The sequence below is a fragment of the Oncorhynchus tshawytscha genome, linkage group LG22, assembly GCF_018296145.1.
Source record: "Oncorhynchus tshawytscha isolate Ot180627B linkage group LG22, Otsh_v2.0, whole genome shotgun sequence".
NCBI classification, from domain to species: Eukaryota; Metazoa; Chordata; class Actinopteri; order Salmoniformes; family Salmonidae; genus Oncorhynchus; species Oncorhynchus tshawytscha.
In genome coordinates this window covers 18,743,313-18,756,443 of record NC_056450.1, presented here as the reverse complement: position 1 = coordinate 18,756,443, position 13,131 = coordinate 18,743,313, and the positions used below count along the sequence as shown (strand labels likewise).

The following is a 13,131-nucleotide window of genomic DNA, read 5'->3' as shown; positions in this document are numbered from 1 at the left end:
TATTTCCCCTGGCCTGTGAGAGGAAGAGAGGAAGCCTGCCTGCCTTTATGCCTAGCCTGGGTGATTAGGGCATCAAACATGCATGCTCACACTCACCCTCCCTGCGCCGACCTTCCCTCTGCCCCCGCCCCGACTCCAACCCCAGCCTGCAGCCTCCAGGCCAGGAGTCCCGTGGGGACAGGGGTGACATGCTAGGCCACAGACGACAGCCTCAGGACTATATAAATCAATTAGAGCCAGAAGAGAGCCAGAAGAGCGGGAAGACTCCCGGCTAACACAGTGACGGCCCGCACATCCCACACACCGGCCTAATGATGTGGCAACACACAGCTAAGGTGGGCGCATCCATAAAGAGACAGGAGGAGAGAGAGGATAGAGTGGGATGCTGGGAGAGGAGAGAGGGGGAGGAAAGGGCGGATAGAGGGAGGGTCAGAGGAAGAAAAAAGACAGACATCTCCACAGATATGTCTGCGATCTGAAAAGGCCTATGAGGTTAGCTGCTTCCGCTGTGACTCAGTTGATTGACTTGAGTTATTTGGATAGAGTTCTAACTCCAATGTTGTGGATGGTGTGAGTCAGTGAGTGTGTCTAATTGAGATCTAGCTGGGATGGGTAGGCCCCCACAGACAGCAGCTCTCAGGAGGGCTGAATGTCTGCTCTCTCTACTCTCTACTCCCTACCCTACATATGCTCCAGTCCTCAGGGACAGACCGGAAGGAGTCTCTCTCCAACACACACTGGATTTAGGAAGATAGAAACGGAAGCATCAGCCAGAAGGAGGTGCTTTACCAAAATACGTCCACTTCATCATCACAATAACCATCATTCATTCACACACAGTGAAAGTTGGACTTACTGAGTTGATGCAGGCTAGTTCCTTGTTGAGCAGCCAGGGCAGTGACAGTTTCCCCTCTCCCCTGTAGCAGGACTGGATACGCTCCTTGATCTTCTCCTTGATGCGGCGCAGCGTGAACAGGCACAGGGCTGACTCCTTGGGGGGCTTGGCCCGGTTCTTCTGGCCCTGGGCGAACACCGTGAACAGCACCTCGTCCTGCTCTGAGATGCCCAGCGATCGCGCCAGCTTGCTCCCGGGTCGGCTGAGGTAGGCGTCCTGCACCAGACGATACTCCACCCCGTCCTTGGTGCAGCCGATGGGGAACTCCACGTAGGAGTAGAACTTGGGGTCGTCCACGCAGAGACGGACGATCTTAGAGGTGAAGAACTGCTCCCCGCTGGCGTCGGGCGAGGTGAGCTGGGTATCCAGCTGCAGGGTCAGATAGTAGACAAACTGCTCGCTGCTAAAGCCGTAGATGTAGTAGATGTCGAAGGCGGGGAACTTGGAGAGCGTGTCCGAGGGGATCTTGAGCTGCGAGGAGACAAACTCGTCCTGGTAGACGAAGCTGAACATGTCGGCATTCTCCTCGTTGGCCATCAGCTTGCGGCTGGAGAGCGTGGGGAAGTACTCTGACTTGCCGTCGATGGGCGTGCCCACAAACAGCTTGCCGGCCCCTCCCCCGCCCCCGGCCGCGTCTCCACCGATGACCACCCCAGACATGGTGCCAGCCTCGGCCACGCTGGACAGGTAGTGCTCCTTACGGTGGTGCGGCTCACCCAACTTGAACAGGTCGTCCAACCGAAGGAACTGGCAGATGCCTTGGGAGGTGCTGCCACAGGCGATCAGGCGGTTCTGACCGTAGTCCAGCAGCAGCAGCTTGTTGACGTTACTGGTCTGGGCCAGTTCATGAGGGCAGGATTGGACACCCGGAGGGGGGTAACACTTCTCATTGTCCACCACAGGGCCTGTAACGTGGTTGCGGAGCTTGGTCAGGTTGCTGGACAGCTTGAAGATCCAGTTGACGGCTCCCAGATACACCTCACCTGTCTTGTTGTGGACCACCAGGTGTGTGAGCCCCCCCTCTGGAGGGGAGAATGTCCTGAGGTTGCTGGGAATGGTGGCTAACACCCCTGACAACAGGAGGAGGAAGGGTAGGAGAGGGCCTCCCAGAGATGGGGTGGGGTGGCAGATCATGTTGGGCTCTGGTAGGTGAGGAGAGGTTCCTGAGTGTGTGTGTGTTCTTCTTCCTCTACTGAAGCTGTGCCTGTCCTACACCAGGCTGAAGGAAGGAAGGGAGGGGATGGTGGTGTAGCTCTGGCCTGGCGTCCTCTGGGCTCCGTGTCTCTGCTCTGTCGTCTATAACATCGTCCCCAGAGCCTCGGCCGCCAGCCCTGCGAACAGAAGGAAAAACCACATTAGGAGACAGGACCAGGGAACGCTCTCTCCATATCGATTGGCTAGGGTTTTAAAAGCTCTGCCAGCCACACAGAGCGGTGAGGGCAAAAAATTGTCATAATACATAAACATTCATTAATTACAGTAGGGCTTTAAGGGGAATCCTATACAACATTTAATGAGCATGTCAGACTGCCAGTCAGAGCTATCACTAACTCAACACAGAGCATTAGGCTACATTAAGCATTAAGCATTTCACTGTACAGTGTGCACGTGACCAATAAACTTTGATTTAATTTGACAGACCATGGTGTGTCCTCATTTATATTCTACACACACTGACTGCATCATCACCATCACCCCCCGCACTGGAGCAGGCGGACATGCAAGATACAGCTAGAAAGACACCCCTACTGGGTACTGGGATCGGAAAGTTCACCCAATCACAATAAAGAATGACTTCAGTAAAGGTAAAGTGCCTTTATACTCAAACATAGAGAACTCTCAGTGCTGTCAGTATGGTCTGAATATAGAGGGGGCAGACTTTGTATGAATACACATTCATTTTTTCTATTGCACTACTGTGTAATAGATGGAGCGAACACTATAAAAGTATCCGGATGAGAAATTAAATATTACATTGGAAATGAAGAACTAGGGTTGCAAAGGGAGGGTATATTACTGGTAACTTGAAGTTTTCCAGTAAACTACCAGAATTTTGGTAACTTTCATGTTTTTATTTCATTTTATCACATGACTAGTGGCCTTTTTGGGTACTTCAGATTTTCACAGGTGTCTGTAATTATCTCTGTCCCTCTAGCCTTATCGGATGTAAAATATACAAAATAATAAAATATTATGATTTTACAATATAAAATAGAATGACAAAACTGTAAAACATGATCTTAAATATAAACCATCAACTCAAAGAAAATTATTGGTGTTTACTATGAGGTTTCTCGCATTAAATATCCTGATATATTTTTTATACACTTTTATTTATTTTACTATGTCAATATGTCTTTGTTGTAAATATGTTGGTGCCCAACTGGTGGCAGATGTGAAAAAAGTGCATACTGTAGTTGGAAGAGTTGCCGATTTGATAGAAATAATTTCATTTCTGATTAGTTGCTTTTTTCATTAAGTTAACTATTTTCTCTTGAACCATATTGTCTATCCACTAGAAACTCATGCACAATATGAGCACAGGTATAATAAATGAATAATATATATGAAAATATATATATTTTTTAAAGTTATTCAAGTATAAATGACCAAAGTTACCATAGATTACCATAAATGACCTATTAATTACCTACATTAAATCCAGTAACTTAGCTTTGAAGAACAAAACAAAGAGGTTGACCGCACCACTCAGACGTTAAGGGGCTGCTTTAGGAGACCCCGTTACGTTCCCTCTCTCTCTCAACACTCTCTTTCATCCTTCAGCCTCTCTTTCACACTCCAGGCCCAGACAGACAGTTAATAACTGCTTTCAACTCCCAGTCCCTGTCTTACATCAGCCATCACGATCTGCTATATGAACCCACTGTTCTACAGCCCATCAAGACAATGGGCACACTGTGTGATGGCTGCCGTTGGTGTTTGAGTCACAAAACCCACCGTGGTCTCAACTCTCAGCTCATTCACCACGCCAAGCCACACTCACTGATGTAAATTAGAGCAATGAAAGGCTTCAGATCACACATGCATACACTCATATTCACACACACAAGCATGAATGCGTACCCTTTATAATCACAGATCTGTGACTCAACACACAGAGGCAATGGTTCGAGTGCACTAGTCTGAGATATTTCTCTGTAAATGGAGACATCAAAATGATATTATATATATATATATATATATATATATATATATATATATATATATATATATATATATCACAGGTCAATCTATCAGGTGCACAACTATGACAACGTTCTGTCACTGTGACAAAAAAATAAACAATCAAAATGCCACACTTAAACTAATTTGACCTTGTCCCTGAACCGTGATTGAATCTGAAAACTGAATATGTCAGTGCTTTAACTGAATTAGGACAAAAAACAGCTGGAAAACATTGAGTGAAAAGCAACTGTTTCATGTCTTGCAAAGAGATCAGCTAGCTAGAATATGAATTAGATTAACGACAGCAATGTTACTATTAAGATGTTTTAAGAGAAACAAGAGGGTCTGGATGAGAGACAGAGATAGAAGAAAGGACGAGAAGAGAGAAGTTTGAGTGGAAGAGGGATGGAAGAGGAGAAAACAGCATAAGAACTGAGTGGTCGTTACTCTTTATGGCAAAACAATTCCTTTTCCATCCCCGAGAGACGGAGGATGTTGATGATGGCTGCTCTTAGCAAGTCAGCCAGTCAGTCAGTTATTTAGTCAGCCAGCCAGCCAGGCAGTCAGTCAGAAATGCACCTGAACTCACAGGGCTGTCCATGGCAGAGGAAATGCAAGGCAGAATAAATTCATCAATGTGTTTGGCTGCAGAGAGCCGAGCAGAGTGGTTACCAGAGGAAGACTGAGGCAGGTTATGTTGTGGACGGACGGACGGACGGCTCGGCTGGGCTCGGCTCAACCTGCCTCCTCGGATAATGGCCCCTGAGCCATAGCGCCAACACTGATTTATTGCTTGTGGCATATCAATTACAGCACCGGCCACAAAACTGGGGCCTCATACTTAAGCAAATTTATACACACTGCATCTTTAACATGGAGGTCACATCGGAGTCTGTGTGAGAGAGGCAAGCCACAGGCAGCACCAGGAACACACCGCATATGATTTATCATTTCTATGATTTTATTTGGATCCCCATTAGCTATTGAAGAAGCAGCAGCTATTCTTCCCTCGGTCCACACAAAACATAGAACATGACAAGATACACCACACTAATGTGCAGGAACAGCAGCACAAATGTAAACTAAGAACACGATGACTAAAGAACAATATGGCCAATTTAAAAAAGAACAAGAAACAGAAAATAAAGAAATGAATCATATTAAGAATAATGTGTGTGTGTGTGTGTGTGTGTGTGTGTGTGTGTGTGTGTGTGTGTGTGTGTGTGTGTGTGTGTGTGTGTGTGTGTGTGTGTGTGTGTGTGTGTGTGTGTGTGTGTGTGTGTGTGTGTGTGTGCTGTCTCTTCACAGTCCGCGTTGTTCTCTTCACAGTCCGCGTTGTTCCTTGAGGTGTTGTTTTATCTGTTTTTAAAACTGATTTTATTGCCTGCCTGATGAGTTACCTGTAGCAGAGATGTCTATCCAACCTGTTCTATTGATGTTTCACAGATATACAAACACACTTATGTATGCACACACATACAGTATGCACTCCCAAGCAACAGTATAAACATTAAGGCTACAGCTTTGTGTATTCAGTGAAACATATACATACAGTCTGTTTCTCTAACAGGATGGACTAACATAGATGCACATGGAGGTGTAGGGTAAAGGTGCACTCAAGTCAACATTCTGACCCTCTCACATACATATTCCAAAATGAGGTTCTATGGCAGATGGTAGAAGATTAACGACAGCAAAATATAGTATCACAATATTTTTCATATTTTTGATGGTATGACAGTATTTGATGTATTTGATGTTTATGATTAATACATGTTCTTTATGAGTAGTGCACGACATACATTCTGAGTGATTTTAAATGGGGATTTCCCACATTGTGATTGTTTTATACTGTTCAATGAAACTTCAAGCTAAAATTAATTTGATGAATAGAAGCAAAGAAAAGCACTGCATTGATCTTCTAATGTCGATCACTAGTAGGCCTACTGTATACTGTATATATTGATGGCTGTCAGCCCCATGACTTGATGTACTAGCTAGCTCATTGTATTCACTAGACCTGTGTGTCATTGTGATCCATGTGAAGTTTATACGTTCAATGTTGTTTTTTATGCTCCTTTGCTTCAAAACCAATTGCCCTTTGGGACAATCAAGTTGAACATGAACTACCTTGAGTATCTTGCCTTTTTAAGATGAGAAAAAAATACATTTGAACAAATCTGCAGTTCCATGACTAGGCTACTATAAATGATTTTCCAATCATTTTTATTATGAGGAATACGAGCTGTGTAGTCTCAGCAGGCACACTACTCACTACGATTTTCCTCCAACATGGACTTTTTGGAGCACCATTGTGGGTAGTGCTGGCACCATGAAAATGTTTCAAATGAACTTGTCTCATCACATATTTGATGCAACGAGGGTAGAAATGTCTTATTTGGTCGATAGTAGGCCTACTTACCAAGCCAAGCAGAGCTGTTTAATCGACATAGAAATATCCTGTGCTTTTTTTTATTTTGCGCATAGGTGCATACAAACACAGAATGGCTACATTGTAACCGTGATGTGACCTCTGTTGCAGCTTGCATATGAAGCTCAGCTAGGACTGTTACTTCTGTGACAGAATGAAAACATTTCAATGTGATTTAACCGATTGATGTTGGGAAAATAGGTGGTAAAAAAAATGCAGAATGGTGTTAAATGGCTGTAGACAGCGTGGGGATTGTAACGATGTGCGCTGAGAATCGGGTATCAAGTCCAGGGAGTGAATGTATTAATAAATAAACGCAACATAAAACAAAACAAGAAACACGAACAACACATAGACTTAACACTGGAACAGCACCAATAACGCCTGGGGAAGGAACCAAAGGGAGTGACATACAGTGGGATCCAAAATGACCTCCACCCCTGACTGGCAATGCACAAACAATACTTCAAAAATATAAACAGTATAATTAGAGAGACAAACTCAAAATACCAACATGTGAAAAATACTGTACTTTATTCATGTTTCAATGGAACCCACCAAAATAATGTATTGATTTAATTCATTAAAAATCCATGTCCTCCAAATCAAAGTTTCACAATTATTGGCATCCTTAAATGTTACTGTAAATAACATCTACCAAAATTAAACAAGGAATTAAATTCCACTTATTTAAGTTTATCTAAGTGTTAAGGAAGTATATTGAGCCATTGCATCACTTCCTGTTTCACTAGGGTATAAAAATGAGGTAACACGAATGCAATATCCCTTTGTCATCCAACACCATGAAGAAAAGAAAAGAACTGGCAGTTCAAACGAGACAGATGGTCGTAGACCTTCATAAATCTGGTAATGGCTACAAGAAGATCCACAAACTATTGAATATACCACTGAGCACTGTCAGGGCAATTATTTAAAAAAAATAAAAGATCTGGAACAGTTGAAAACCTCACGGATAGAGGATGCAAATGCATTTTGCCCCCTAGGATAGGGAGGAGGATGGTGAGAGAAGCAACAAAATCCACAAGAATCACTGAAAGAATTGCAGGCCTTGGTGGCATCTTGGGGTCACCGGGTTTCAAAAAGCATCATCAGACACCACCTCCACAACCACAGGCTCTTTGGAAGGGTTGCCAGAAGAAAGCCCTTTCTGACCCCAAGACACAGATGCAAGCACATCGAGTTTGCCAAACATCATTTAAATTATGACTGGAAGAAGGTGCTCTGGTCAGATGAGACCAAAATTGAACATTTTGGTCAGATACAACATCGGCATGTTCGGCGTCGAAACAGAGATGCATACAAGGAGAGGCACCTCATACCCACGGTGAAATATGGTGGTGGGTCAGGGATGTTTTGGGGCTATTTTAATTCCAGAGTTCCAGGGGCGCTGGTGAAGATTGATGGCATAATGAATTCAACCAAGTATCAGACAATCTGGTTGCCTCTGCCAGAAGGCTGGGACTTGGTCGTATGTGGACTTTCCAACAAGACAATTACCCAAAACATACCTCAAGATCCACACAGAAAGGGTTCTGTGACAACAAAATCAATGTTCTACCATGGCCATCTCAGTCGCTGGACCTCAATCCAATGGAAAACCTGTGGGCTGAGTGGTATAGGGCAGTTGATAAGCGCAAACCCAAGAATGTGAAGGATCTTGAAAGGATCTGCATAGAGGAATGGTCCAAAATCCCTCCAAATGTGTTCCTGAACCTTGTCAAACATTACAGGAAAAGACTCCATGCTGTTATTCTTGCCAGAGGTGTTTGCACTAAGTACTGAATGAGGAGTGCCAATAATTATGAAACCTTGATTTTGGTGAAATGTATTTTGTATTAAATAATTGTATGATTTTGGTGGGTTCCATTGAAACATTAATAAAGTACAGTATTTCTCACATGTTGGCATTTTGAGTTTATCTCCATAATTATATTGTTTATATATTTTTAAGTATTGTTTGTGCATTGCCAGTCAGGGGTGCCAGTAATTTTGGAGCCCACTGTATATAGGGAAGGTAATCAGGGAGGTGATGGAGTCCAGGTGAGTCTGATGACGCACAGGTGCGCGTAACAATGGCGACAGGTGTGCTCCATAACGAGCAGCCTGATGACCTAGAGGCCGGAGAGGGAGCACACGTGACAGGGATCAAATGTATTTCACAGATTGAGTCATATAATATTAGGCCTAGTGTTTATTTCTCAGTATCTACTTGCGAGCGGCCGAACATGCAGCTTTCTGCAAAGGTGTAAACTGTCGTAGGCTGATGGAAGGCTACTCAGAGTCAGTCTGCCTTACAGTGAAGCCTAATCAGACGTGCTCATCGTGGTTCTAACAGGCAACGTGTCCTGGTGTACACTGCTCAAATGATATGGAACAACACCCCGAGTGCATCAGACATGAATACAACGATACAAACAGTAACAACAGCACAACAAAATTGATAAACCGTTTTCTTTTGCAGGGGCCTTGTCATTGCAACTAGTGTAAATGCACTGAACCACAATGGTGACACACGGAGCAAAGCAAACCTTTCCAGTGGTCAAAACCATTCATCTTGAGGCCACGGGGGAGAGGGTGCAAAATGCAATCTGTTCATTATATCATATAGAGATTGGACATATCTATTTTAATATAGACAATGACAAATGGCCCAATGGATCATGATAATTCTCTGGTAAAAAAGTGGGGGTGCACCCCTATTTTGAAAGTGGGGGTGCAGCTGCTCCATCTGCTCAATTAATAACTGTGCTCCTTGTGTGACAGGGGGCGGGGCTAGGTCTGGCGTGAGTGAGAGGGAGCGGAGACAGACGACTCAGGTTGTGGAGTAAACTATAAAAATGGACGGTACACAAGGCAGAGTAGCATATCACATTTAACAAACCAAACATGAAATTCCATTATAGAAGGTAAAGTAAAAACCCAAACTTGTCCATGCATCAATACAGGTATATAGTCAAATATGTTATACTGCCAAGCCCTTTGGCAGATGACAACAGGTTTAGCCAGATACTTCAACAAGGTAGGACTTCTATTTAGAATGATTCTACAAGGCTTACAGAGAGTGAACTAATAGTTCAAATCATGTTCACCTCACACTACTCTGGTGGCATTTAACAGGCTTCTGGAGTGAAGGAGGGATAGATGGAGTGAAAGAGAGAGAGGAGGGATGGATGGAGGGATGGATGGAGTGAAAGAGAAAGAGGAGGGATGGATGGAGTGAAAGAGAGAGAGGAGGGATGGATGGATGGATGGAGTGAAAGAGAAAGAGAAGGGATGGATGGATGGAGTGAAAGAGAGAAGAGGAGGGATGGATGGATGGAGTGAAAGAGAGAAGGAGGGATGGATGGATGGATGGAGGAAAAAGAGAGAGGATAGATGGATGGGGATGGAGTAAAAAGAGAGAGAGGGATGGATGATGGATGGATGGATGGAAAGACAGAGAGGAGGATGGATGGATGGATGGAGTAAAAGACAGAGAGGAGGGATGGATGTAGTAAAAGAGAGAGAGGGATAGGGATGGATGGATGGATGTAAAAAGACAGAGAGGAGGGATGGATGGAGTAAAAGAAAGAGGAGGGATGGATGTAGTGAAAGACAGAGAGGAGGGATGGATGGATGAAAGAAGAGAGGAGAGATGGATGGATGGATGGGATGGAGAAAAAGAGAAAGAGGAGGGATAGATGGAGTGAAAGAGAGAGAGGAGGGATGGATGGATGGATGGATGGATGGATGGAGTGAAAGAGAAAGAGGAGGGATGGATGTAGTGAAAGAGAGAGAGGAGGGATGGATGGATGTAGTAAAAGACATAGAGGAGGGGGATGGAGTAAAAGACAGAGAGGAGGGATGGATGGATGGAGTAAAAGACAGAGAGTAGGGATGGATGGAGTAAAAGACAGAGAGGAGGGATGAAAGGAGTAAAAGACAGAGAGGAGGGGGATGGAGTAAAAAGACAGAGAGGAGGGATGGAAGGAGTAAAAGACAGAGAGGAGGGGAATGGAGTAAAAGACAGAGAGGAGGGGGATGGAAAAAGACAGAGAGGAGGGGATGGAGTAAAAGACAGAGAGGAGGGGGATGGAGTAAAAGACAGAGAGGAGGGGGATGGAGTAAAAGACAGAGAGGAGGGGGAAGGAGTAAAAGACAGAGAGGGATGGATGGAGTAAAAGACAGAGAGGAGGGGGGAAGGAGTAAAAGACAGAGAGGAGGGGGATGGAGTAAAAGACAGAGAGGAGGGGGAAGGAGTAAAAGACAGAGAGGAGGGGATGGAGTAAAAGACAGAGAGGAGGGGGATGGAGTAAAAGACAGAGAGGAGGGGGAAGGAGTAAAAGACAGAGAGGAGGGGGGGATGGAGTAAAAGACAGAGAGGAGGGGATGGAGTAAAAGACAGAGAGGAGGGGGAAGGAGTAAAAGACAGAGAGGAGGGATGGATGGAGTAAAAGACAGAGAGGAGGGGGAAGGAGTAAAAGACAGAGAGGAGGGGGATGGAGTAAAAGACAGAGAGGAGGGGGAAGGAGTAAAAGACAGAGAGGAGGGGGATGGAGTAAAAGACAGAGAGGAGGGGGATGGAGTAAAAGACAGAGAGGAGGGGGAAGGAGTAAAAGACAGAGAGGAGGGGGATGGAGTAAAAGACAGAGAGGAGGGGGATGGAGTAAAAGACAGAGAGGAGGGGAAGGAGTAAAAGACAGAGAGGAGGGGGATGGAGTAAAAGACAGAGAGGAGGGGGAAGGAGTAAAAGACAGAGAGGAGGGATGGATGGAGTAAAAGACAGAGAGGAGGGATGGATGGAGTAAAAGACAGAGAGGAGGGATTGATGGAGTAAAAGACAGAGAGGAGGGATGGATGGAGTAAAAGACAGAGAGGAGGGATTGATGGAGTAAAAGACAGAGAGGAGGGATGGAGTAAAAGACAGAGAGGAGGGATAGATGGAGTAAAAGACAGAGAGGAGGGATAGATGGAGTAAAAGACAGAGAGGAGGGATAGATGGAGTAAAAGACAGAGAGGAGGGATTGATGGAGTAAAAGACAGAGAGGAGGGATGGAGTAAAAGACAGAGAGGAGGGATGGATGGAGTAAAAGACAGAGAGGAGGGATGGATGGAGTAAAGACAGAGAGGAGGGATAGATGGAGTAAAAGACAGAGAGGAGGGATAGATGGAGTAAAAGACAGAGAGGAGGGATAGATGGAGTAAAAGACAGAGAGGAGGGATGGATGGAGTAAAAGACAGAGAGGAGGGATGGATGGAGTAAAAGACAGAGAGGAGGGATGGATGGAGTAAAAGACAGAGAGGAGGGGGGATGGAGTAAAAGACAGAGAGGAGGGATGGATGGAGTAAAAGACAGAGAGGAGGGATGGATGGAGTAAAAGACAGAGAGGAGGGGGATGGAGTAAAAGACAGAGAGGAGGGGAAGGAGTAAAAGACAGAGGAGGGGATGGAGTAAAAGACAGAGAGGAGGGATGGATGGAGTAAAAGACAGAGAGGAGGGGGATGGATGGAGTAAAAGACAGAGAGAGGGATAGATGGAGTAAAAGACAGAGAGGAGGGATGGATGGAGTAAAAGACAGAGAGGAGGGATAGATGGAGTAAAAGACAGAGGGATGGATGGAGGAAAAGACAGAGAGGAGGGATGGATGGAGTAAAAGACAGAGAGGAGGGATGGATGGAGTAAAGACAGAGAGGAGGGATGGATGGAGTAAAAGACAGAGAGGAGGGATGGAGTAAAAGACAGAGAGGAGGGATGGATGGAGTAAAAGACAGAGAGGAGGGATGGATGGAGTAAAAGACAGAGAGGAGGGATGGATGGAGTAAAAGACAGAGAGGAGGGATGGATGGAGTAAAAGACAGAGAGGAGGGATAGATGGAGTAAAAGACAGAGAGGAGGGATGGATGGAGTAAAAGACAGAGAGGAGGGATGGATGGAGTAAAAGACAGAGAGGAGGGATGGATGGAGTAAAAGACAGAGAGGAGGGATGGATGGAGTAAAAGACAGAGAGGAGGGATGGATGGAGTAAAAGACAGAGAGGAGGGATGGATGGAGTAAAAGACAGAGAGAGGGATGGATGGAGTAAAAGACAGAGAGGAGGGATGGATGGAGTAAAAGACAGAGAGGAGGGGGAGTAAAAGACAGAGAGGATGGAGGAAAAAGACAGAGAGGAGGGATGGATGGAGTAAAAGACAGAGAGGAGGGGGATGGAGTAAAAGACAGAGAGGAGGGGATGGAGTAAAAGACAGAGAGGAGGGGGATGGAAAAGACAGAGAGGAGGGGGAATGGAGTAAAAGACAGAGAGGAGGGGATGGAGGACAGAGAGGAGGGGGATGGAGTAAAAAGACAGAGAGGAGGGATGGATGGAGTAAAAGACAGAGAGGAGGGATGGATGGAGTAAAAGACAGAGAGGAGGGATGGAAGGAGTAAAAGACAGAGAGGAGGGGGATGGAGTAAAAGACAGAGAGGAGGGATGGAGTAAAAGACAGAGAGGAGGGGATGGGGACAGATGGATTGGAAAAGACAGAGAGGAGGGATGGATGGAGTAAAAGACAGAGAGGAGGGGGATGGAGGGAGGGGGATGGAAAAAGACAGAGAGGAGGGGGAATGGAGTAAAAGACA

The 13,131-nt window shown here is 45.3% G+C and overlaps 1 protein-coding gene across 2 annotated transcripts in view; it reads right to left on the bottom strand.

Moving 5' to 3' along the window:
• The window catches only part of LOC112221539 (plexin-A1-like), a 340,982-nt gene that overhangs the window by 290,493 nt on the left and 37,358 nt on the right, over window positions 1-13,131 (bottom strand). For both annotated transcript variants that reach the window (XM_042303888.1, XM_042303889.1), the window contains exon 2: window positions 857-2,226. In XM_042303888.1, the coding sequence (XP_042159822.1) occupies window positions 857-2,029 (1,173 nt within the window). In that variant the 5' untranslated portion in view covers window positions 2,030-2,226. The remainder of the gene's footprint in view (window positions 1-856; window positions 2,227-13,131) is intronic.